Raw genomic sequence first — 27,718 nt, forward strand, 5'->3', positions numbered from 1 at the left:
GTACATTTGACAAGCCTAGCGTACACAATTTGAAATGATCCAAACACATAAAAAACACGGGTAAATCATATCAATTGACGTGTATAGCTGTTGCTAACCCTTCGGTCTCAATTTTAGCTCACCAACGCAAACGAAAAAAAACAAAAAAACAAAAGCCCTTCCACAACGCATCGCTCTGTATAGCCGCCATGCTAATAGCAAGTGATGAATGCGCGCAGTGGTCCAAGGCTGCTCGCGGCGATATATCATTGCCCTTTAAATGAAACTTCAGAACTTGAACGGCGAGTGGCCGCGCTATTGTTGATTTAAGACTCAGCGGAGCTCTAAAACACTAGTGGAGTTCACGGGGTCTGCAAACAGTGGCCGAGCTGATTTGATCAGATGTGACACGACAAGCTGCAGCACATTAGGGCCCGAGATCAGCCGGCGCTTCGGGTACACCTCACAAATCTATCCTCAAAATGTCTGTGGGGAATGTGTTGGATCACGCTGCAGGAAATTCACCACTGATATTTTTGTTGTTGCGTGATAGACAAAATATTTTGTTTAGTTCACGATAAGTTTTATATAATCTAAACATGTACTTCTGTATAACTCTCAAGCACAGCGAGCCGTGTTTTGTTGAGACATGCGCATAAGAAACAATTGCAACAATCAAGGTGTTGGTTTTTAGAGATTGGATTCTGCTGCTTGGAGTGGTCGGTGGTTATGAGTGGCAGTACCATAATTGGCCACCAGAGGGTGTTAAAGACACCATGAAAGCAGACCCCCTGACGGCAGATGTTGATTGTTTTTTGTTAGCATTTTTTCGGCATGCTTTGTCTTGAAACCTTGCCAAAGACACTTGCAGAGGCCCAAAGTACAACTGGAAATTTTCAGCAAAATTAGTTCTGGACCTTATGAGTTACAAAAAAAAACACACACACACAAATTAGGGGTTTCTAAAGTAGTTTATATTATATAGATATATATGTTCTGATTGATACTGTAGATTTAGATTCAATACATGGATTTGATACCTCTAACCCTAAGTTTTCTAGATATTTTGCTTTTTTTTTGTAATTTCAACTTATGTTCGACGTATAACATTTTTTTTCTACGGAAAAGTTTTGTACATCATTTTCCTTTGAAAAACTAATTTTTTGTTGGACTAATTTCATTTTGCCCTTTTGGCTTCAATCCAGATCGTCTTGGTCACTCATATTGTCGCAATATTCTACATTGTCAGTATGACAGTATATGTACAGAAAGACCTTTTTTACTTTCTGATTTTTTTTGTACTTGTCTTTTGTTTGACTCATCTTGTCCATTTTGGCTCTAATCCAGATCTTCTTGGTGATGTAATATAGGAACGTAGATTGCCAATATTAGGTTAGTAAAAAAGACTCTACACAATTCTTTTTGGGTTTTATTGTACATACTGTGTGTTTCTGTAAATAGGTGCCGCTTTTGTTTGTTACGTTTGTTATCGCTTAATAAAGGCAATTGCAATCATTAATAAAAACATTTTCTGTGGGATAGCAAGCAATAAGGCAGCACCTGTTTTTATCCATCTAAGCCATGGGTGGCGAACACGCGGCTCTTAAGCCGCATGCGGCTCTTGGCCAATAAGATTGCGGCTCTTTGCCTCATCATATTTTCTATATACTGTGGCTCTTTGCCTCATTTCCTGTTTATTTCCCCCCCCCTCTTAAAACACACTTGAATCCATTAGTAACAAAATAATAGATAATATTTTGAAATTAATTTGGCAGATTTGTTGTTTTTATGCAGCTCCGGACACATAACTGACTGCCAATCATCTGCGTAGGTTATGTCTAATGCCGGTCAGTGCGTGGTGTGGCTCTTTGACTCTCACAGTTAAACATTTCGGCTCTTTGTGTCAAACTTGTTTGCCACCCCTGATCTAAACGGTTGGCCATTTTGCTAGTTAGTGTCAACTGAAAATGACACGACAATGCTGCTTTCAAGGAAGGTAGGAAATCAAAATTATCCTTCTTAATTTGTCAAACCTCCCAAAAAAACATGCTAACATACCTGTAAATAAAATGTTGTTCTGGCTAACACAGAGATTCAAAATCATGTTGTTTTTTTTTAAAATAAAGTAACAAAACAAACGTACCAATGAATACAACTGAAACAACGTCTATTTAAAGGGGCATTGGGTATTATTTAGAGGCGCCTAGTGATAATAATCGTCATTCCGTAAATAAACGCACTCATTTAAATATTAGTAAGCAAAAACGGTTGGTTGATTGGATCCCTTAACCACGCAGGTCATAGGGGGCACCATTTCCTGTTTTGTGTCTTAGGCAATTACAGCCTGGTGGCGCCCATCCCTCTCCAGGCCAACATATGTTTCCTTCCCAGTCTCGAACCTGGAACCTTTCACGGGTCAGGCAAATGTGCTAACCACTACACAACATGAACTAAATACATTAACCATCATATTATTGTTCATTTTTGAAAATACTTGTAAATTGAGCCATTTCTATTCATTTTACACCACATGGTGCTCACCTACAGGGAGCTGACATGATTTCCCACCATCTTGCTGCTACGGGTACACTCTTATACCAAAAACCCTTCTGAAAGGTCAAAGAAATTGTTGTGGTTTGTTCACTTTGAGTCTCCTTAGTCTGTATTATTTCTTGTGCTTTGTACCACTCATTTTCGGTTGCACTTCGCTTTACAGTGACATCTAGTGGTCATATATTACGTAAAGTCCCTTTAAAGTAAATATATTAATTAATACATGAAATGAGCAAAATTATATTCCAAAATCCATCTTTGTGCAGTGTGAAATCTGTGTGAGAATGTCAAATTACTGAGCAAGAATTCATTGTGTAAATTGAAACATATGTATTTTTTTGTTACACTTGTTTTTCTATTCTAATTGTGATTAGCATTTTTTTGTTTTCTTGCCCCAATATAGTGGTGTTATGGCTTCTACGTAACACACCAACAGGGTCACACTATCTTTGAGCTCTTCTTTAAGACCAGAGAACTAAAGAAGAAATGGTTGGATCAGTTTGAAATGGCTGTGTAAGTATTACTTTTGGAAACATAATTGTGTATTTTTTTAAAGTGAGTCAATAGCCGCAACAGGGTGGACAGCATGTACTCGGGTAAGGGGCCGGTCACACAGCAGTTTGCAGCTGAATCATGGCCAGAAATTTCTGCCTGTGAGGCGGACGCTATTGGACGCTTTGAGATCGCCATACAGACGAGATACAGCAGTGCTTAACACGCGGTCGGAAATTCGCGCGCGGGTGGCAGCGCGAAAATGTTTTGCGCTACTCAATTTTTTAGAGCGTGGGTACACAGCCTTTCACGGGCGTATTGAGGCTGAACCACGGCCAGAAATTTCTGGCCGTGAAGCAGACGCTGTTGGGCGCTGTTGAACGCTTTGAGACCGCCATATAGACGAGATACAGCAGTGCTTTACTCACGGTCGGAAATTCACACGCGGTTGGCCGCACGAAAAAGTTTTGAGCTGCTCAAAACTTTGAGCACGTGTTAACTGCGGGCGGCACACGAGGTAATGACGCGGAAATGACGCGGAACGACGTGCTCTGGCCGCGGCCAGGGCGTGGTTACACATGGGTAGGACGGGAAATTTCAGCGGGTAATCGTGGGTGGAGCATGGTAATAGCATGTTCTGCGCCTGTATCGCGGTGTTATTACGTGAAATTAGCGTGTTACGCGTGTGACGGTCAAACGCCTTTCTCCGCGAATATACAGCGCGATTTGCCGAGCACACGTCAGTTGTGCTCGAGACGTCAAGGGGGTGAACATGGATCCCCGCCACCGTAGTGACCTCGTCTTAATCCATTTTTATTTCTTGACAAGATAATAAAAAAAAAATGAAAAACTATTACAATAATAACATATTGGCTTCTTCTTCGGTGCCATAGCTTGAAATCTTGATCTTCACGGGACTGTGTCTTGAGCGGTTATGATTTCTACAGCCCGGTGTTATGCCGAAAAATACATCCCTGCCGAGATTTGCATCCCCTCGCTACTACAACCACTTTTACCTCGTTTTATCTCACTTTTATATCACTTTTAGGGAATGTAATGGCGAACATATAACCAAAACCATTTCTTCTTGCATTTGTTGGGAATGTAATACAACTTAAACCATTCCGTCTTTGTTTTTGTTGTGAACGTAATCGAACGGTAATGCACACCGTATATAAAATCCTCCCCCCCTCGCGTGAACGCGCATTCTGCTGCGCTTCCAACAAAAGCGATCGTATTCTATATAAAACGCTTATTAAAACAATAAAGCGAGCTAATTATAACAATTGGGAGATCCTAGTCTATATAACGCGTTTATTTAAACAATAAAGTGCGATCGTATTCTACAAAATGCGTTTGTTAACGCGGATGAAAAAGTCACCAACGTCAATGCACGCTTCCAACAAAAGCGATCGCAGCAGAATGTGCGTTCACACGGGGGGTGGGGGTTGCATAGGAGTCGGATTGGGGCACAACACCGGCTCGGGAGCTTTTATACCCGTGGTCCACACGAGAAAATGACGCGGAAATCTACGCGATGAGGAAGCGGAACAGTCGCCGGCGTCTGTTTTGCGGGCATACCACCGATGAACAGCGGGTTGGCCAATTTTGCGCATTTTCCATCGCGGGCAACCACGGGCAAAAAAAACCCGCAAAATTTTAGCCGTGATTCAGCCGCAAACGGCTGTGTGACCGGCCCCTAAGATAAATAGAGGACAAGTGTTGGGGACATTACTTTAAAACGTTTATTATTAAGTGTTACTCATGTCGAACAGGCGGCCCGCGGGCCGGATCAGGCCCACTAAGGAATTGAATCTGGCCCTTAGTGACAATGCTCAGAGAAGTGTAAGAGAAAAATGAGCTGCAGGTTGAAATATGTCCACTTGATGTTGCCATAGCTCGATGCCTCTCATAAAGACGCTGTACTTGTATTTCTCTCTCTCTCTCTCTCTCTCTCTCTCTCTCTCTCTCTCTCTCTCTCTCACTCACTCTCTCCCACACTTTTTTCTCTTTTTCTCTTTCTTTGTTTCTCATTGTATATTTCTCCCTCTGTGTCTTTTTACCTTCTTTTACTCCCTCTTTCGTTTTTCCTTTTCTCTCTGTTTTCTCTATTTCTTTCTCTCTCTTGCTTTCCCCTTCTCTCTTTCTCCCCTTCTCTCTTTCTCTCCTTCTATTTTTCTTTGGATTTCTTTCTTTCTCTCTCTTTTCCCCTTTCTCACAATTTATCTTTTTATCTCTTTCGTTCCGTATATTATCTCCCTCGCCCTCTCTCTCTTTTCTCTCTCTCTTTTTCTCCCTTTCTCTACTATTTTTCTCTCCCTTTCACTCTCTTTCACTTATTTATTTTTCTTTCTCTGTAATTTACAAGTCAGGCCCGTGAGAAAATGTTTGTGGCCCCCGAGTTAGAGTGAGTTTGACACCCCTGCTCTATAGTAAAAGTAAAAGACAAAAATGATGAAAAGAAACAGAAAAGAAAAAATACAATTTAACAAAAGGAAAAGGACAGATAAAGGAATAAAAAAGAATGTGAAAGTATATATAATTAAAATCTTTCTAAATCTACAAAAAAAGATAAAATACAAAACATTTGTAACTTTTTTTATGCTCAACAAAGTCAAGAACACAGAATTTCCTAAAAATGCATATTGACCAATCACAAAAGAAAAACGTCCTCTCAGAGGGAACCAGCTGTTGCTTGGTAGAGAGCCGGCTCCCTCCGTTAACTTCCAAGAGACGTTTTGTTTTCGAACGACGCAAGTCTGGTGCCTTAACGGCTCACATTTTTCGCCGAGTATTAGTAAATACTAAATTTGTAATCGCTATCCAACTATAAGGTAAAGGCAATTTTGAATGTTGACATGATCCGAAAAGATGCGATGTAAACAACTAGAAAGAGAGCGGACAACCATGCCGCTGAAAAGATAAGGTCACAAAATCTGAGTAAAAGGAACGCTGCATTAAAAGTACACTGAAACACATAATTTAAAACAGTAGTCAGCAGGACCCGGCCGTGGGTCGTTTCGGGACCATGCTGCACAGCCCTATTTTTTGCTTATACCGTATTTATTTGTGTATACATGCATTTATTCCCCCCCCCCCCAAAAAAAAAAACCCCTCAAAGTTTGGGTGCACATTATACACGAGGAATATTCCTATATTTGAGCAATAATTGATCAATCGACATATACCTCTGATCAAATTTGCTTAGCATTGGATGCAACAGGAATCAAACCTTGATTGCAGCAGCCTCCTATCTACCCCGGTCATATCCCTCAAGGGGGGTAACCGACAGCAAGACATACACAGAAAAACAAAGAAAAAAAATGATTGCAGCGGCGAGAGCGACAAATCCTATCCGCTACACCAAGTGGGACCGGAGTTGACCTGAGAATAGGCATTATATTTTTTGTCAGTGCCACGTTGCACAACATTGAAATGGAGCATTATGAAAAGGAGCCAAGTTTAGCCAAAACAACGCTGTACAACATGGTAACCTGAGTAAAAAAAAGCATGAGATAAAATCAAATGCCTTTTCCTATGTCATCTACATCGCTAATGTTCTAATGATTACCCAGTGGATTTAGGCCTATTATTATTGTTGTTATTGTTATTATTACTAATGTTATTATTGGCCTGTGCCGCAAGAATATTGTAATATTGTCAAGTCAAGTCATGTTTATTTGTATAGCCCTTAATTAGTCTCAATTAGTCTCTAAGGGCTGCACAGACCACAGATTATTGCAAACCACAGACTATTATTACACCATCCCCTGATCTAAAACCTACATGAGGGCAAGGAAAAACTCAAAAACATCAACATGAGGAAAACGAAGAAACCTTGAGAATAATACACAGATACTTTCCACATGAAATATAGGTTATTCATACGCTATAGAATAGAAGCGTGTTTTAAGCTTAGATTTAAACATTTCCACTGAGGTTGCAGATCAATTCTCAGGGGGAAGGGCGTTCCACAGCACCGGGGCCCGAATGGAGAACGCTCTCGAACCAGCGGATCTCTTCTTGGCTCTTGTGATCTGTAGTAGACCAGCATTTTCAGAGCGAAGGCTCCGGACCGGAACATGGGGGGGAAATAAAATCTGATAGATATGAGCGAGCAAGTCCATGCATTATTTTGTATAATACCAACAGAACATTAAAATCACATCTTAAGCTAACAGGGAGCCAATGCAGGTTAGCTAAAATTGGGGTAATGTGATCAAACTTTCTTGTCTTAGTTAAAAGCCTCGCTGCAGTTTTTGTACCAGCTGAAGGCTCTTCATTTTGGACTTCGGGAGACCGGAGAGTAGTGCATTACAGTAATCGAGACGGGAGGTAACAAACGCATAAATTATAATCTCCCCATCCGACTGAGGCAGCATAGGGCATTAAACTGGACCGCGTTATAGAGAAGGTCGCGGACTGATTTAAAATACAACTGAAAGTAATGGAGTACTTTTAGTATATTACAAGCCACCTCTAGTTTGCATACTGCAGGGCTGATCAAATGCCTTTCGGCTCGTGTTGACACTTTCATGCACGCTCCGTTTGATCAGGACTTAACTGTAATCATGTGGGAACACTGCTGACAACAGTATGATAAAATACTCACAAGTATAATGTACTTTGCACACCAAAAACACCTAAAGTCACTCCTGCCGCATTTATGTTTTGTTTGTAGGTTTTATGCAATTGTTTCTTCCCACTCTCCTGAGCAAACCTTTCATCCCTCGCCAAATTTTGTATGTGTGTGTCTTTGTCTAAGTGTGTGTACAATACAGTTTGTTCGGAGTCCCCCTATGTGGTTTGTGTTTGATGATGCTGGGTTGCAAAGTTCGGACAGCAAATTTTGTGGGTTGGACGGAGTTTGGTCTGCTAACATTACAAATAATGAAAATTAAATGACAAAACAATGAGAGCAAGAGTGAAGGCAAGGGGTGGGCAAGCTTTTTAGTCCCGAGCTGCAAAGGATTAAGATATTTGGGCTGGGCGATAAAGAATCTTCAATCCGATACCTTTATGATACATGAGGAAAAAATATGTGTTTTTCTGATATTTATTTATGAATAAATACAGTATTCATGCAGACATCTTCATGTACATGTTATATTTAATTTTATATTGGTTTATAAGGTGATTATTTCATAGAATTAGTTTTAAAACACACAGAATGAAAGTACTATATTCTGTATGCCCCTTATTCAACCACTTAATATAACAATATGCATTAAAAACACAAAGCGCAAAAGTGTTTTTTGTTTTAATTGCACGACAGTTTATACATATCTTGATCATATTACCATCATATTGTCATTATGTTTTCTCCATTTTTGTTGGGTGGGCCGCATTCAAAAGCTTGGCGGACTGTATGTGTCCCGCCGGCCGTAGTTTGCTGGTGACGGGGAAATCAAATGTAAAAATGTTATGTCCATACTTTGAAATTGTTTTAGTTTGGTTTTGTGCGTCTGATGGTGTAATGAAAAATTCGATGATTTCTTTATCTTTTCTGATAAAAATATGTTGTGTAACAGTGTTAAGAATAATCTGTAATGAATACATACCTGTCAACCTGTACGTTTTTGCCGTACAAAGTATGTTTTTTACGCATTTTAAGACGTGTACGACGTACAAGAAAATCTGTATGGAAAAACGCAAATTGGTCAATTATGGGTACCATCCGGTATACACCGACTATGAAGAAACGGCAAATCAATTAAGTCAAACGAGTTTGCCGTGGTAGCCTCTATATCGGTATCGTTTTTTTTTCATTGCAAACGGAGCAGGCGGTTTGATGCTACTGTGCGCATGCATCTGCTGCCTCGGATTTCATGTGGTAGTTATGTAGTGAAAGGAAGTACGTCTCTTTTTAGAGAACCGGCTCTCAACAGCTCACTTGCTGTGATGTATTATATTACGAATTATTATGTTGTTTAAAGAAGTTAAGAAAAAAAGGAAGTGTAAAAGGAGAAAATGAAAAAAGACAGGTTTGTGGTTATCCCTTTAATCAGTATATTACCAACAATAATGTAATGCAGAAAATGTATTCATAATTTGAATAAGAAAATGTATTATTCTACTTAATCATATTTGCATGTATTTTTCCTTCTACAGTGAACGTACAAGCTACTTAATTTTTAAACTTTTTTTATAATTAACCTCATCCATGTCGAGCAACACAGTATCTCACAACAAAATGTTAATTAACAATATATAGGATATAACAAAACACATGTATGATATAACATGTTAAACTACATAAATAAACACATTTGGAAAAAAAATATGGTGTAAGATTATTTTGTATTTTGTAAGGGAAAATACGATATTTTGTAAGGGCATGGAGCATTGGAGGTTGACAGGTATGTGAGAATATGTTTGATAATAATGACCAGATGTGTTTCCTTTTAAAATATTATATTCTGTTTTGGTTTCCTGAACATAGCGTGAAAAGTGTTTAGTCCAGAGGTGTCCAACGAGATTCTCATAGGCTCCGGGTAGCCCTTTGAGAACACTCGAGTAACCTGTGAACTTGACTTAAAGTAGCTCGCCAGTGCTAGTTTATTGTGATTTTCTAGTAAAATACGTGTTTAGTGGTTGACTGAGTCTATTCAACCGTACTTCCAAAAATAGACCTGGTAATAAAATAGTATCAATAAAGTCATTACATGATATTTTTTATTTTAGTAAAACATATCAATTTTGTATCCCTCTGTGCTAATTAATAACAAAAGTATAGTTTAGTTTCCTCTCCTTTACTCCCAAATAGACTGACAAGTGTAATTCCCCTGTAGTTGGAACATCTAAAAAAATAAAATAAATCAAGAACTAATTTAAAAATCAAAAACCTGTCAAGGTTTGTGAACAAGACCAAGAGATGTTGTCTTATCTTCTCTGTTTGGCGGCTCAGATCTAACATCCGACCGGCATTGGCACGCCATAATGGCCACCAGTTCAGGATGCACACTTTTGACAGAATCTCCTCATGCAGTTTCTGTCATCTCCTGCTCCGGTAACACTCACCCTTTCTATCTGTACGTTCACTCTCGGCATGATGATATAGACATTGACAAATATGTGTGTGGTCCTTGCAGGGGCATCTTTAACCAGGGCTACGTTTGCCTCAAATGCGCATTAGCCGTCCATAAGGAGTGCCTGGGTCGGCCGGGACTCTGCAGCAGGACGGGTGAGGACAACATTTCAGTCGTGGAGAAAATGCAGACTGAGGACCAATGTATCAAATGTAAAATATATCGTAAATTCTGTACTACAGAGCGCACATCATTAAAGCCGCGTGGTCGAATTTAAGGAAGAAACCTGACTTTGTTTTTGTAAAAGCTGGACCAGACTTTAGGTTACAGGCTTAAACAGCCATTAAAATGAACTCATCAATTACCATTTCTTACATTTTAAATAAATCAGCTGGGAAATGTCTAGTGCAGAAAAGTAATACCTTGTGCCTCATATAAGACTATGTCTGCAGTGGTCAATCTTGATCATCCAATGCAGCAAATATTATTTAAATTGGCTATAATATATACAGTACATAGGCGGCACCCAAGGTACAGAGGTCTAGGGTTCAATTCAAGTTAGTACAGCCTCCCTTGTGTTGAGTTTGCATGTTCTCCCCGTGCATGCATAGGTTTCTTCCAGGCACTCCTCCCACAATCCAAAAACATGGTTAATTGGCCAGTTGAAATTGTCCCTTGGTGAATAAGCAAGTGAGTTGTCTGTCTGTGTGTGCCCTGCAACCGGGTGGAAACCAGTTTTGTTTGCCCCCTGCCACCTGCCCGAAGATAGCTGGCATAGGCACCAGCACCCTTGCGACCCTATTGAGGATAAGCACAGAAAATGAGGACCAAGACATTCTCAAAACAGAACTGACTAAAATTTAGAAGCTCGTAGAATCAAAAGAAATGGTTCCCCTAAGACCCTAGTGGTTAAGGGTTTCAAACAACCAAAAAACAACAGCCTTTGCACATGCAGAGCCATTATCTTAAGCTCTCCCATCCCTTGCACATAAGATCAACTGATAGAGAGGAAACCAAGTATTACTACTACTACATTTAAAAAAATAAATAAATCATACATCCTGTAAATGCTAGGAATCTTTCAAACAAGTAGTGTGGGCTCATTTCTAGTGTCATATATATATATATATATATATATATATATATATATATATATATATATATATATATATATATACTGGACTGTCTCAGAAAATTAGAATATTGTGATAAAGTTCTTTATTTTCTGTAATGCAATTAAAAAAACAAAAATGTCATACATTCTGGATTCATTACACATCAACTGAACTATTTCAAGCCTTTTATTATTTTAATATTGCTGAATTTGGCTTACAGCTTAAGAAAACTCAAAAATCCTATCTCAAAATATTAGAATACTTCCTGAAACCAAGTAAAAAAATAATTTTATAACAGCAAAACTAAATCAAACATTTGAAAATGTCCATTGATGCACTCAGTACTTGGTTGCGAATCCTTTTGCACGGATTACTGCATCAATCCGGCGTGGCATGGAGGCAATCAGCCTGTGGCATTGCTGAGGTGTTATTAATGCCCAGGATGTTTCGATAGCGGCCTTCAGCTCATTTGCATTTGTAGGTCTGGTGTCTTTCATCTTCTTCTTAACTATACCCCACAAATTCTCGATGGGGTTCAGGTCAGGGGAATTAGCAGGCCAATCAAGGACAGTGATACCATGGTCAGTGCACCAGTTACTGGTGGTTTTGGCACTGTGGGCAGGTGCCAGATCATGCTGGAAGATGAAATCCCCATCTCCATAGAGCTTTTCAGCAGATGGAAGCATGTAGTGCTCTAAAATCTCTTGGTACACAGTTGCATTTACTCTGGACTTGATGAAACACAGTGGACCAACACCAGCAGCTTACATGGCTCCCCAAACCATTGCTGACTGTGGGAACTTCACACTGGATTTCAAGCAACTTGGATTTTGCTCCTCTCCAGCATTTCTCCAGACTCTTGCGCCTTGACTTCCAAATGAAATGCAAAACTTGCTTTCGTCTGAAAAGAGGACTTTGGACCACTCTGCAACTGTCCAGTGCTTCTTCTCCATAGCCCAAGTCAGACGCTTCTCCCGTTGTCTTGAGTTCAGAAGTGGCTTGACCATGGGAATACGGCTATTGTAGCCCATTTCACGGACACGTCTGTGAACTGTGGCTTTTGATACCTGGACTCCAGCTTCAGCCCACTGTCTTTGAAGCTCCCCCAAATTCTGGAAGCGGCTCTTCTTCACAATTTTGTTAAGGCTGCGGTCATCTCTCTTGGTTCTGCAGCGTTTCCGGCCACATTTTTCCCTTCCAACAGACTTTTTGTGGATATGCTTTGAAACTGCACTCTGTGAACAGCCTGCTCTTTGAGAAATTTCTTTTTGTGTCTTACCCTCCTGATGGAGGGTATCAATGATGGTCCTCTGGACAGCAGTCTTCCCCATACTTGTGATTTAGTTTACTGAACCAAGCTGAGTGTTTTTAAGGCTCAGGAAACCCTCGCAAGGTGTTTCGAGTTATTTAGATGATCCAGGTGATCAGTTGAATAGCCTACTTGTATACTTTTTCATGATATTCTAATATTTTGAGATAGGATTTTTGAGTTTTCTTAAGCTGCAAGCCAAATTCAGCAATATTAAAATAATAAAAGGGTTGAAATAGTTCAGTTGATGTCTAATGAATCCAGAATGTAGGATATTTTTGTTTTTTTAATTGCATTACAGAAAATAAAGAACTTTATCACAATATTCTAATTTTCTGAGACAGTCCAGTATATATATATATATATATATATATATATATATATATATATATATATATATATATATATATATATATATATATATATATATAAATATGTCTTGAAACGGGTCGGGACAGAAGAGCAGGGCAGAAACGGGTCCAGAAACAGGTCTGCAACAGGTATCAGGCAGGAAACAGGACAAAACAGGTCGATAGCCTCGCTGAGTTCTCATCGTTTGGTCAGATCGTTCTGTCACAAACCAGAATGGACACAGGACTCAATTGCATGCGTTTCTCAGATTTTATTGAAAGAGAGTGAGAGTAAGGCTTGCTGGATTGCTTGATCGGAAGACTGGCGGAGATCGGGATCGAGCAAGGAGGGGGTGACACTTCCCTGTCGGAAGAAGGCAGGTGGGAATGGCATGTCATTTGACCAGGGCTGGAGATCGGAGGCAATGTCGAGTTCGTAATAGTAGTCGTAGGCAGGCGGCAGGCAAAACAGGTGTTCTCAGGTTTGGAAATGGGTCGAAAAACGGGAATCAGGCAGGAAACAGGTTTTAACAAGGACGAAGTCGGACGGGAATGCTCACTGAGTGAAACACAACAGCTCGCAACGATCTGACAAAGTTTGAACTTAAGTCAAGTCAAGTCAAGTCACATTTATTTATATAGCCCTTAATCACAAAAATGTGGAAGCTTAAGAAGGGTGTGGCCACCAATCAGCTTGTCTGGGCTGTTGGCGCCAGTCAAGCTGCCACAGGTGTTCCAAATAAGACAATTATGACAATATACATATATATATATATATATATATATATATATATATATATATATATATATATATATATGTATGTATGTATGTATGTATGTATGTATGTATGTGTGTGTGTGTGTGTGAATGTATGTGTATGTACGTATGTATATTACATTTTTTGTATGGGCTTCTAAATTTTCGCCAGTATTGTACAGTAAGTTTTGTTTTGTGAATGTTCTTGTTGCACTCCTCCTTAAATGTTGATGCAAATTTAACTAACATTGACTGATGCACTTGTTGATTAAGATTGACAGCTCCGCACACAGTTCGCCAAAGAGAGTCTTCATCATGGCACAATGTGTTACTTTTCTGTACATAGGTACTCCCACCATTTACCAGTGCTTAATTTAATTTCTTCACTTTGACATTCAGAGCACTGGGCAAAAATATCTTTGAGTCATCACCCACCACAGGCCCTCGTGATTGTTTTAATCAGTCGGAATCCCCTGGTCCACACAGGTTCTAAGCCAGATGCTATGTGCCTGGTTGAAGTGACCCGCAGGGGGCGCGCCAATGCGCCGACACAACGCCACAACAGGCACTGCAACTGGGGAGATCTGTGGGAAGGGCCTGGCGCACTTTTAGATGACCGCAAACACCCTCACGACTATCAGCCTTGAAAAAAAAAAAAAAACAATAGAAAAAAAGCATCATATTGTAAGCTGCCGTGTTTAAAAAGTAGAAAAAAGTATTGCCTCGTAGTCCGGAATTTACAGTAGTCAGTTTACAATGCAAGACTACCATGTAATCATATTATCTTCTTCTGTCCTTGGCACAGAGTCTTCCAAACATCGCTCCAAGGTAAAAAAAAACAAAAAAAAAACATTGCAAGGTTTCATGACATAACTAGATTATAATACATTAAATGTATTTAAGACGATAAGTGTTGCTTACTCGAAATGTCTATCCACCATCATGACTTGTATCCTTTAGGTCACACTGGCCCCATCTCCAATCTCTTCTATGGAAGGCACTACTCCTTCAGACTCAGGTCAGTTTGAGTTTCTTGCCTCAACGTTTGGGTCTGATTTTAGATGTGAGCAAGCTGTTAATTTGGTTTGCTTATAATTTAATTTCGTTTTTTTTTAATAACCATCATAGTTTTTACAAAAAAATCAAATACTTTTTTGTTGTAAGCTAATTCAAGTCGCTTCACAGTTATGATTAGTAAAGCAAGTTTTTGCCACTATCTACTTATGGACTGCAGTTTACTATCAATATTAATGGGACAGTGTATTATATTTGGTGCCTCCTAGTGCTTCAAAAACTTCAAATATTGATTTGAATACTAGGCAAAAATACATGAACTATTATACAAATGTTATCTTATATAAAAAAAAAAATTCTAGGTGGATAAATATTGTAATCATTTGGCACTGTTTTTTTTTTGCATTAGACAACAGTGCCCTGTCGAAGTGAAATATTACACACCGGGACTTTAAAGAAGTAGGTTTTGTATTTCAAGCAAACAAATGGTTTCTGGTAACTGATTGCTTGCAATGCAAAACTGCTAAGGCACAGTAAATATTTGTTTTAACTGTTGGAATAGAATACAGACATCTCGTAGTACAAACACAAGCATTTGAAACCTTTGTTTGGCTTGATATAATCCAACATAAACTTATATCAGCTTGTAACATGCACAAAACCAATCAGAGGACAAGGTGTTGAGGTATTTTTGCAGATTAATTATTTGGTTGGATCCCTTAACCACTAGAGTCGTAAGGGCACCATTTCCTCTGGTGTGTCTTGGGTAAGTACAGCCTGGTGGCCCCAATCCCTCTCCAGGCCACTTGATCTTGAACTAGGGACCCTTCATGTGTTAGGCAAATGTGTACCATTGCACTATGGAAAGTGTTTATTCTAAATTCGAGCAAACTTGTGTTGTGTGGCGTGATTCCTTTTCTTCCTCTTTTGAAGAAAAACTCAGAGATATGGCAGGATAGGGACAACTTTTTATTTTGACAGTCCATAACAGCATACATTGTTGTCTCCGAACAGAGAGAATGTCACATTGATGCAACCAACAGGCTGACTCCAAAAGTCTTTGTTGGGTCATTTATTGTGAGTGGACATGCAAATGAGACAATCGGGCATACAGTTCCAAAATCTTGCAAAACAATTCGCAGAAACCATTCTAAACTAGTTCTTCTCAGAATGACTTATGTCTCCACTGGACAGAGATGTTTATCCAACTTTGATAATCTGCTTTTAATCAAAACATGTATTGCTGTCATTTTTTGAACTTAGCCCTAACCTAAGGTCACATTGACCAAAAATGTAATTAATGTGTTTAATTCATACTATTTTTTCACAACAACATAAGGGCTTAAAATGTATTTTTTTACTTTAGGGACATCTAAAAGCTGTAAAAAAATCCACAATGCCATAAAAGACAACATAAATTACAAATTACGCTTTTAAGATGGACGTTTGCATCGCAGAAAACTTGCCTAGCAACTCGTTATATTCCCGGCATTTTCAACATAGCATAATAAGGTGGCGCTGCCTTTGCAACCAATCAGAAAAATTAGCTTAGGGCAGGAAAACGGTTTGGTGGACACAGGCCCATACTGTACCTCATAATGTACCGCATGTTACAAATACCTCCTATAAACAGTTGAAGAAGAACTGGCATCCTGTCACAGCATCAATGACCAAAGCAGCAGTACTGATATTTAATACTGTAATTTATCATATCACCAATATGAATATTACATTTAATTACTTTTAAAATCAGTCATTTGGTCTATTTCCTTGCCAGTATGATACCTTAAAATAATGCAGTATCAAGAAAACACTAGTTATTTTTAGTCTAATTAGATAGCAGGCAGATTTCTTTGCATTAAACTCCTGTCTCGTTTATTATGCTTTGTGGGCATAACTGGTTTGCTGTGTTATTGCATTTTATAGCTTGTGTATTTATTATCGAAAAATAGTAGTGAGTTTTGAGGAAAGGAGAAAAGTGTTCTGCAAAGAAGTGAAAAGAGTAAGAAAGAGCGAGTCTGGAAAAGAAGGGAAAGTGAAATATAGGGAAGGCAGATTGCTGGTTAGTGGCTGTGCACTCAGGATGAGATGGGCAAAGTATTTTGAGAAGTTGCTGAATGTGGAGCATGGGAGAGAAGTGAGAGTCGAAGCGATCGGTGATATGGAGAGAATGCCCGTGTTGGGTGATATAAATGTGAAGCCTGTGGAAACATGGGAGGTGCAAGAGCCAGTGAAATAAATTAAATGGGGGAAGGCGCATGGGTTGGATGGTTGCACTGCTGAATGCTTAAAGAAAGGTGGCACGGCTTTGATTGACTGGCACTTGTTGAATGTACATTTTTTAAGTGGTATGGTTCCTGTTGATTGGTGTTGTGCATGTGTGGTGCCATTGTATCAGGGTAAAAATGATAAATATGAATGTAGCAGTTTGAGAGTTATCAGTTTGTGGTCTGTGCTGGGTATATTGTATGGAGGAGTTTTGATTTAGCGAGTGAGCGGAAGAACAGATGAGGTGGTGAAAAAGATGTGTTGATCAGGTGTTTGCGGTAAGACAGGTGTGTAAGAAATATTTTGCAAAAGGTAAGGATGTTTGTCTGGCTTTCATGGACTTGGAAAAGGCATACGACAGTCAATAGAGAGGCGTTGTGGCAGGTGATGGTAGTGTATGGAGTGGGTGGGAAGTTGTTTGAAGCATTGAAGAGTTTTTATCTTAACAGCAGAGCATGTGTAAGAGTAGGGAGTGAGACAAGTGAATATTTCCCTGTGTTGACTGGTGTGAGACAGGGGTGGATGATGTCGCCATGGCTGGTTAATGTGTACATGGATGGTGTGGTGAGAGAGGTGAGTGCAAGAGTATTTGGCAGAGGTGTAGAGATGATCGATAACAGTGGAACGGTGTGGCAGGTAAGTCAGTTTGTGTTTGCAGAAGACACAGCGCTTTTGACTTATTTTGAAGAGAAATTGAGAAGGTTGGTAATGGAGTTTGGAAGAGTGTGTGATAGGCGTAAGTTATGTTTGAATGTTGAAAAGAGTAAGGTGATGAAGTGTTTACATGACTGAATGGGTATGGCGTTGGAAATAAGGTTGAATGGAAAAGTGCTGGAAGAAGTTGAAAGCTTTAGGTACTTGGATTGTGGTGTGGCTGCAGTTGGTGGAATGTAATGCAAGGTATTGCACAGAGTGAATCAAGGAAGCAAGGTTTTTGGTGCTCTGAGGAGAGTGATGAGTAACAAGAGTATGAGTAAGGTTGTGAAGAGAGGACTGTATGAGAGTGATATTGACGACTGTATTGTATGGTGCAGAGACTTGTAGCGTGAATGCAGATTTTGAGAAGGAAATGAAATGTTTTTAAGATGCAGTGTTTGAGGAGTATGTTAGGAGGAACAAGATTGGATAGATTTAGAAATGAAATTGTGAGAGACAGCACTGGAGTAGTAGCAGAACTGAGCAAGCGTGTTGATGAGAGACTTGGTTGGTTAGGGACAATTTGGACCGGCCAATTAACCTGACATGCATGTTTTTTGGAATGTGAGAGTAAACCGGAGTGCCTGGAGAAAAACCCAGGCAAAGCACAGGGAGAACATACAAACTCCACAAAGGAAGGCTGGTAGCTGGATTTGATCCCATGACTTCAGAACTGTGCTGCAGCCACGCTAACCACTCAGCTGCCACAATACATTAGGGCATCCCTTCATAATAGATCTAGCTTCTGGATTTTGCTTTAAAAATGCACCAGATCGATGCGTTTGAATTAAAAATGTACACAATTTTATTTTAAAGGAGCATGCCTCCAAACTGTTTATGGTTCTGAAAATGTGTTATCCACCGATTTTACACGTCAATCTTTTGCACAGCTGTGATTAGTTGTGAGGATGACACACATGTGACCCTTGCCGTACAATATTTCATATTTTTATTTGTGGTGGTTTCTAGTTGCTGCTTTGATCCTCTAACTTATTGGAATGTTAATAAATTCCTTTTTTCCATTAACCAATAAAAGATCATTCTGTTTCTAAACCAAGACACATTATAATGAATCTGAGGTCAGACTCTGACAAACTTGAATCGGGTCACCGTCGCACATGGTTTTTGGTAAAAGGGTCAATTTGAGAATGTGTGTAGGACTCAGTGACAGTTAATAGGTTCCTCAGGGGGTCTGGACGTACGTATGGGAGACAAAGTGGCCATGTCGTCCGTCCTGGCAGGAGCGCTCTGTCTCCGCCTAAGAGCCCGATGCTGACGGACATAGTTTTCTATATATCATTCTATATCATTTTCTTGGCAGTCTCAGAAAATATTGCGTCTATGAGCGATCGAGAAAGGCAGAGAGAAATCTGCCGGCGAAGAGAACAGCTGTTTTAAAGAGGGACAATTTTTATGTGGATGGGACGTGTAATCTATTGATGAGGCGTACAACAACAAAGTAGTCTAAGGACAGACCGTGTTTCTGTCATACTGGGATCTGAATAGACATTACTGCACTTCCTCGGTGGTTAGCGGGTCAGTTCTGAAGTCATGGGATCAAGTCCAGCTACCAGCCTTCCTGTGTGGAGTTTGCATGTTCTCCCTGTGCTTGCGTGGGTTTTCTCCGGGAACTCCGGTTTCCTCCCACATTCCAAAAAACATGTATGTCAGGTTAATTGGCCGGTCAAAATTGTCCCGAATAAGCAAGTGAGTTGTCTGTCTCAGTTCAGGGTGTCACCTGCCCACGGGCTGAAGTTGGCTGGGATGGGCTCCAGCACCCCCGCGATCCTACTGAGGACAAGCGGTGCAGAAAATGGATGGATGGACAATCCATATAATATATACATTTCAGACCAATATATGATAGGAGAGGCTAAAACACAGAAGAAGTTGGTAAGGGTGGCTTGGAAATAGAGGTAAGATCGGGCCTAAAAGATCCGACCCCGCCGCAAACCGAATAATTAATTTGATTTTCAGGGCCGAGCCTCAAGCAAACTTAAATTGTAATATTTTATTAGTGAGGACTTTGCATGAGAGGTGATCCTTGATTAATTAATAAAACAAAATCCAAGTGAAACAAGACTGCATACACATTTAGACCTTTGATTTCTCAGTCTGAAGAGGTTACATTAACCGACAACTTGCCATCATTGACATGATTTTTTTAAAGAGTTGATAAGAAATTTCTGTCACTTTGACGGGCTGAAAATTGGGCCAAAAACCACAGCAGCAATACGTCCTTAGGAATCTAGCTCTTCACTTTAGGAGAGAGGCAGAGAAAGAAAAACAATGTATTTTTGGCAAGAGCTGAATCATAGAGAGAATTCTTTTTTTAATGTTTTTCCCTTTTCAATACATTTTTGTATTCACACATTGTTTAAGTATTCATTTTTAAAAATATACATTTCTGTTTTCAAAAGTCAGCCAGAGATTAGCCGGCTGGACCCGAACTTAATGATTGTCATTTTATGTTGTGCTTGAGAAGTGTCATTGACATTTTTTTCTTTGCAATATTTTTGCCAAGTGAAAGTCCTGCAACCCACTGAGAGTAAGTTTGCGACCCACTTTTGGGTTGAAAACTCACCAGTACTAAAGATCCAGAAATCATATGTCTTGATAAATGCATACGCATGATTAAAAATAACATATGGAAATCACAAATATACTAGTGGCTCTGCAAAATACATTATTCACAACGGATTTCTTCTCTTAATGGTGCTGATGATATTGGAAAAATTGTTTGAAAGTCCTTAAAAAGTGCTTGAATTTCCCCATAAAAAGGTGTACGAGCCCTGGATATAGATAACTTGCAAAAAGGCAATATATGTTATCTCTCTATTACAGTATTTTTTATCACCAGAGATGAATGTTCATTTTGGTGAGCGTTTCACATTTTACAATAACAGTAAATCATATTATTGTCTTTGTACATTTAAAATGCACGACAACATTGTCATCAGTTTCTAGTACTGTGACCAAAGATTGTGTGAAAATAAGATGCAATCCAATGCTTTTCCAAGTTTGGCGCTCTCATTGTCAGGTTTAAATCCTGATAAAACCAAATCGTGGATCCAAATTTTGAATTTCTTTTTTAGTTAAAAAAACAAAACAAAAACATGTGTTATACACAAATTTATACAAGAAAATGCATTCTGGCATTTTTCACGGTGCCGGAAAAAATGTGGAGTGGGCCACGTTTTGCCTGCGGGTTGTAATATGTGGACCACGAATGCATATGATATCCAGCTAAGTGTAAATGTGTCGGTGTTTTCAAGGACTACCCAGGATGCTGGTGATAAGAGATTACGGCGGGGCCCCTTCCCCGCCGCTTGGCCCCCCGCTGTGCACCCGAGCTGGTGACATCATCGAGCTGATGTTTGCCGACCTGCATAGCTCCTGGTGGCAGGTGCGTTTCTTTCTTTTTGTGTTTGCGTTCCATTGGCCAACCATAAGGGAGGGAATACGTGTCATGCGTCTTGTCCGGTCACGTCCTCTGCAAAGTCCTTGGTTTGAGTCCGCGGTGCGCAAAGATTACATCATTCACTTTCAGCTGAAAAAAACCCTGGGGTGAATCCCCAAAAATAACACATTACGGAGCTTTTAAAATGTTTTGTTTCTTTTCAGTCCAATTCCATTTTTGGGTAAACCGACTCAAGTGTAGTCTTTATTTGCTTAAATCGGGGTCAAGCAATAGGCGTCTCTTGAGCTGCATGGGGCTCTTTGGTGCTCCCCATTGGTTCCCTCACACTTTTTCAAAAATGTTTGATAACGGAAAATGATATGGTTTTTGTAGGAAGAAAACAACAAAGATTCTCAACATTTTCCAATGAATGGAGATATACACAAGTTTCATGAGCACTACGTGTTGCCTTCTTTAGGAGGGTTCTATAAATCTTTGAATTTTTTATGGGTTTCATTTCTTTGCTGCTATATGGCTCAAAATTTTGGGTACCAACCCCAGGCTCAAAGGGAAAGGTTATTTGTTGCCTCCCAGTGGTCAAAATGACCTGATTCGTATTGACACAAACACATATCGTTTTAAATAACAGGCAAAAATACACGAAATAGTATACAAAGGTGCATTTTTTTAAATACTCAAAGGTCGAAAAATGTGCATTTATTTTACATTACATGAGGCTCACCGAGAGGTAGATGACATTATTGTCTTTCTTCTATGGGTAGCCAAAAACTTTGTGAAAGGCTATTTAATAAATATGAGGATAAATGGTACAGATGATCAGTTTTAGTCTCCATAGTTTGTATTTTTTGTATGCCTTTCAGCACTTGTTTTTGCTTACACGATACCATACTGCAAAATCTAGTGGTCAAATAATACACACTAAATACAATTGTCCTGAATGTAGTGGTTTCCCATGAGTTGTAGCTCCATGTCATCCATTTTATGGGTAATGGATCTGGCCTCGATGCGATACAGGCTCGGCAGGGTGGCTTAAGGAAGTTGTCAGTCTAGTTGTAGGATAGGCTGGACCTGTAGCCTCACTATTGCCTATTGCCTTTCCCTACGCTGCCTCAGTTGCTTACCAAACCAGACAACAATCTACGAAGCACCCGCTGATGATCACTATTTCTTCTGCATTTGGGTAGAGTCTGATTTAATTGATGATTTTTTTTTTCAATGTAGCGAACCGCTAAAGTTACCAGCTGTCGCCATGCTCCCCAGTTTGTTTTGCGTGAACACACTGAAACTGTTAGAAACTACCGTAAAATCTGGACTATAGAGCGCACCTGATTATAAGCCGCACCCACCACATTTCAGGAGGACAACCGATTTTGTACATACACAAGCCGCATCTGTATAATAGCCGCATGCGCCCACATTGAAAATACGCACTACACACACAAAATTAACCCATACCCGATACATTCCAAAAACCACAGCCGGCAAAATGAACGGAAAATGATACCGGTACTTAACATTTAATGCAGACCTGCAGAGTCCGGGTGCCCGTGGAAAGGAATCCAAGGAAAAAAGTGTTAATTTCCAAAGGTAAGGGTGGGAAAAATATATGTCCACTATTGTCGGCCGCGTCCACAAACACGTCTCACCTTTACTCCACTTCCCGTCAGCCCGCGTTTGCCCCGCCCCTTCTTTCTCATTTGCTCGTGCAAAACATCAGAATAAGTTTCTAAAATAAATACATTACAAAAATATACAGTTGCAAATACATATTATACATGGTTACACATATTTACAAAGAAAGACAGTACACTGAGAGAGTTTTCAAAGGTTTAATAATAATATTATAACTTTCATCCCAAACCGTGCCTGTGAAGGGTAGCAAAACGCTACTAGCAACCGCCCTCATCTTCCTCCGTATAACTGATGTCATCAAAGTCGTCTTTCTTCAGAATAGTAAAGAGACTTTGTCATTTAGACGTCGTCCCACGCTCCCTTATTCGAAAACACGCTAGCATCACGTTCGCAAAGGACAGTGTACGTGCGGTAGCTCTGTTTACTTCTATATCGGACTGCTCGATTGCGTTTAGCTTGAAAGTTGTGTCATGTGCCTTTCTTTTTGCAATTTGCATGATGAGGATATGTCTACGCTAATTTAATTTGTGCACAAGCTAAGAAGTTGCAGTCTAAATCTTACCTTTTGTACTCGAGCGCCGCTGGCGGCCGTTAGAAAAATTACATAAATTGGCCGCATCACTGAATAAGCCGCTGGGTTGAAAGTTTGGGGAAAAAGTAGGAATTTACGGTAATTCCAATTTTAAAAGGAGACTTTAATCTGTACATTTACAATCTTTATGGATAATTTCTTTGTTGTTATTATCAGCAGAAATCAAAACACATTAATCCCTCGTTTTTCTGTAGGGTTTTGTTCCGAAAAGGTCCTGCGATAGGCAAAACCCAGTAATGCGAACCTTTATTTATTAAATACTTTATTATAAATTTAGAATATTTAACCGATAAAACTACAGTACTTCATACACTTTTTTTGTTTCACAAATAAATTCTGTATCGTCAAATTAGTATTGTAAAAAATATATTGGTTCTTTATTACAGTTCTGTTGTTATGCTCCTTGGAGAAGGATCATGTGAGGGAAGCAGGAACAAAAAGAAGGATGGTATTTAATAACAAAAGAAGTTATACAAGGGTTTAAAAACAATGACATATCCAAATAAAACCAAGCCTGACATAATCCAGACCAGAAAGAACAAACCTGAGATGCAAGGAACAAAGTAACAACCAGACATGAGGGCACTATCTAAGAAAATGTACTAACCATAAAGCAGAAACAAAATTGGAGATAGCAATAACAGTGGAAATTAAAATGAATGGTGAAAAAAGGAAAAAATGTCCCACATCTTCCCTCCAAATGTCAACATAAAGGTTCAGGATATTTAGGGACAGGTGTATGGTGATTGGGCACACATGTGCTCAGTTCCAAACCTGGTATGCACCCTCTTGGTGAAGGTGGTGTACCAGATCCTAACATTTGATATTAATATTATCGTATAGATTAAGAACATGATCCACTTTACCTCACATGATATTTTGTCATTACAATGTGGAGGTTATGGAAAACTACATTAGCTTTGCTTTAGCGCGTGGAGAAGTCCAATTTAGTTAGCACGATCCTCTGCCGTTAAGGTCCTCCCACAGTGTGTCTAGAGCATTTTGTTTGAAGGCTTTAAGAAAAACATGAAAAGTTGAAAAAGTTTGCGCTTTTTTTCATCAAACTGTTTTATATTTGAGGACAGCGCTAAGTAATTAACGGACAAGCAGACACAGGCAGAAAAGGGACATGGTGACTGTTTAGCCAATCAGAACGCAGAACAAAAGTAGCAAAAAAAAACAAAAAACTATGGAAATTAAACCACAATACAGGGAAGGATTACTGTATAGCAAACTATTTTCAAAGAAACGTTTCTCAGGGTTTTGAGTGATACATAAATTAGGTCGTAACATATAACCCAAGGCTTGTTATCGGTGTTAGTGAAGGTCAGCGCACTCGTCTATCACCTGGACCATGACGCAAATTGTTGGGGGTAACAGTTCATGCGACTCTTTGCTTGCTCAGATGAAATCATTGCTGCTGTCGTATCTGGTCTGCAGTGAGTTAAGGCAATGAAAAGCATTTGTGAGAAATGATCACGTTTGCAGGCCACAGAGGAGCATTTAATGGTGGAGCAGCACCTTTTTCCACCTGTTGTTAACCTTACCTGTTGTAAGGAGGGGGCTGATTCAAAGCCTCGATGTTGTGACAGACATTTTTCAAATTAGAATATACTTTTTATCCTATTATGCACACATAACAAAATACATACATATAAGTTAAACGCAATGTCATAGACAATTTTAATTCACTTTAGAATCTCGGGCACTGAGACCTTCTTATATGGATTCTGAGACTCACAGTGTACTCAGATTGACAATTATCTTTTTCCCAATTGCATTTATGTATAAATAAATAAACCCACCAAACAAATAATTTATAATCAAAAGTATAATATAATTATGAAATATTTAGCCTCTAAAAATAAAAATAAAATGACTTTTTCTGTCTGTCTGTTTCTTTCTTTCTTTCTCTTCCTTTCTTCCTTTCTTTCTCTCTCTCTCTCTCTCTCTCTCTCTCTCTCTCTCTCTCTCTCTCTCTCTCTCTCTCTCTCTCTCTCTCTCTCTCTCTCTCTTTCTTTCTTTCTTTCTTTCTTTCTCTCTCTCTTTCTCCTTTATTTATGACCAGCTCTGTCAAATGCATACTTTTCCCCCAAAATTAAAGAAAAACATTATTCTATGTTCAATTTCTTACCTACCTTTTAAACAATGTAGACATCTGTCAAAAATTATAATGCTGTCATTTTGGTTGCCTTAGTTTTGAGGAATGAGGAATTAAAACAAACAAACTGTAATTGTCAGGACCAGAGCAGAAACAGGACCCACTCGCGTAAAGTTACTCAGTTTTATTGGGAAGAAGCGAAAGGATTGCACACACGATCAGGTGATCCCTGATCACGCTCTGAATGCGGAAGTGGGACTCCCGTGGCAAGCGATGGCGGTGTCGGGAACGGAAAAAACGGGTCAGTAGCCGGGATAAAAGAGCAAAAACGTGATCGGAAACAAGTCGAAAGCCAGGAGAGGAGAGTAGACGTGGTCAAGATCAAAAACAGATTGTTATTCGGGACGGGAGAGCAGATGTGGTCGAGATCAAACAGATCGTAGCGGGAGACAAACAGGAGTAAAAACACGGGATGGGCGAAAAAGGGCTTGCTGTGTAAAAACAGAGATTCGCAGCCGGACCGACAAAAGTTTAAATACTGACAGGGAGCCAATCTGTCAACAAGTTGCAGCTGGCGCCACACGGGCGGGGCCAATTGGGCGCCATGGCAACCGTGACAGTAATTTAAAAGGACTTTTGGGACATTTAGGCTTCTGGGACATAAAAGGAGGGGTGTTAGACATATTTTTAAATGTCTTTATTCACTGCATTTATTTAGAGAATGGAGCAGAAAAACAGGCATTTAAGTTTATTATCTTTGAATTCAACAACAGTTACAACAGTTAAGTCAGCCTCCAAAACAAAAGCAATTGTAAAAGACCATTAAAATCCCACAGGGAATCCTTAATCTCAGGCGTCCTCGGCGGGGCCAGAGGACGGAATCCCTTCCCTGCTTCCCTTTCGAACTTTCACATCCACTCTTCCCTAATACCCAGGAGGCAATTATCTCTGTCCTGCTGGCACAACAATACAATCAATTACAGTGATTTCCCTCAGCAGGTGCCTCCTGTTTATACTCCCCTAGTAATGCGTTTAATGTTTTGAGCGCACGCTTATCCAGAGCATAAAACAAATAGGACCAAAGGAGATTGGATGAAATGTTATTGCCTATAATGAATCATAGAAACTCCAATTGTGTTAACCCGCTAGGCTTTTTCTTTTTTTTTTTCTTTGATTTTTTTCCCCTTTCCTTGTCGCCTCAAGAAGACGGTGGCCTAATGGAGATGTGTCGGTTGGAAGACGTAAAATGAGATCGTCCGGGACTCCGTTTTCTCAATTAACTTAAAGAATGGCCACTTTGCTGACTTAAATGCTTACAAATGAACTCAGTCTGTTGCAATGAAGTTCAGAAGATAGACTTTGGAGTGCAAACTTCCAGGAAGGGCATCTGGCGCGTTGTATACTGTGGAAGCTGAAAATGATATAAGCGCTGAAATAGTCAAGTCACATGTATCTGCATAGCCCTTAATCACAAAGGGTCTCAAAGGGCTACACGAGGGGTCAGCAATCCAAAATGTTGAGAGAGCCATACTAGACCAAAAGACAAAACAAAAAACATTTGTCTGGAGTCGCCAAAAATTAAAAGCCTTATATAATCCACATAATGAATACAACACATTTATGAGCCTCGTATCAAAATGGTAGCGCATCCTGTGAAGAATGATGCACCATGTGACTACTCTGTTGTAAGAACCCACCTCAAGTTTAATTTCATTACAATATTAATTATTATTTTTGATGTCTTTTTTATTTTGAGGGTAAAAAAAAAATGTACATATCGTGGCCCTCATCTGGGCAACAAAAAAGAGTGCAATGAAATGCAGCATGCATTTTTAGAAAAACAGGAGCCTTTTAAAATAGTAAAGTAAGTAAAAATTAATACTGTTTAAGTTTTTTTCTATGCAAATGTCAAAAAGTCAGTGCATAATAGAACGCAAATTCCTCCTCCTTTCTCTCTTTTTTGATACCAAATCAATGCAGCCATCTTTGGGCTTGAGCAACAAAGGCTGACTTACATTGTGACACTGCCACTTTAAGGGGTAAAGCATGGGCCCACACATCCTTGCTATAACACAAAGGAAAACAAGTGGAGGAAAAATGCCCCGGAGATTAGCATTGCAGCTAAGTGCTACAGGCAGCAGTTCAAGCCTGAGAGCCACGACTTCATGGCACAATATCTAACTTCGTTGCGTTTGAGGCGATAACGTGTATCCCGTGTATCTACAATCTTCCCTCTTGTCTCATGGTAGTCTTACGGTTCACAAATGAGGACGCAACTCTGGACAGCTTTCTCCACTGTTGACGGTCCCTGGCCTGTTCTTGGGTCGTGCCGAAGTTAGAGCCAGTCCATTCCTTAATGTTGTCGGCCCAGCTCTTTCTTTGGTCTTCCTCTCCGTCTCCCCCTTTGGACT

At 39.6% G+C, this 27,718-nt stretch overlaps 2 protein-coding genes across 3 annotated transcripts in view; one reads left to right on the forward strand and one right to left on the reverse strand.

The window, feature by feature from the left end:
* Positions 1 to 27,718, forward strand: part of LOC148373625 (guanine nucleotide exchange factor VAV3-like) — a 77,006-nt gene that overhangs the window by 26,649 nt on the left and 22,639 nt on the right. For both annotated transcript variants that reach the window (XM_088327429.1, XM_088327436.1), the window contains 6 exons: positions 2,936 to 3,045; positions 9,932 to 10,033; positions 10,116 to 10,207; positions 14,389 to 14,411; positions 14,544 to 14,601; positions 20,837 to 20,967. In XM_088327429.1, the coding sequence (XP_088183555.1) occupies positions 2,936 to 3,045; positions 9,932 to 10,033; positions 10,116 to 10,207; positions 14,389 to 14,411; positions 14,544 to 14,601; positions 20,837 to 20,967 (516 nt within the window). The remainder of the gene's footprint in view (positions 1 to 2,935; positions 3,046 to 9,931; positions 10,034 to 10,115; positions 10,208 to 14,388; positions 14,412 to 14,543; positions 14,602 to 20,836; positions 20,968 to 27,718) is intronic.
* LOC148373626 (netrin-G1-like) overlaps positions 1 to 27,718 on the reverse strand; it is a 197,150-nt gene that overhangs the window by 3,934 nt on the left and 165,498 nt on the right. The window lies entirely within an intron of this gene.

This window comes from Urocampus carinirostris, chromosome 1 (genome assembly GCF_059441175.1).
Source record: "Urocampus carinirostris isolate Australia breed hairy pipefish chromosome 1, RoL_Ucar_1.0, whole genome shotgun sequence".
NCBI classification, from domain to species: domain Eukaryota; kingdom Metazoa; phylum Chordata; class Actinopteri; order Syngnathiformes; family Syngnathidae; genus Urocampus; species Urocampus carinirostris.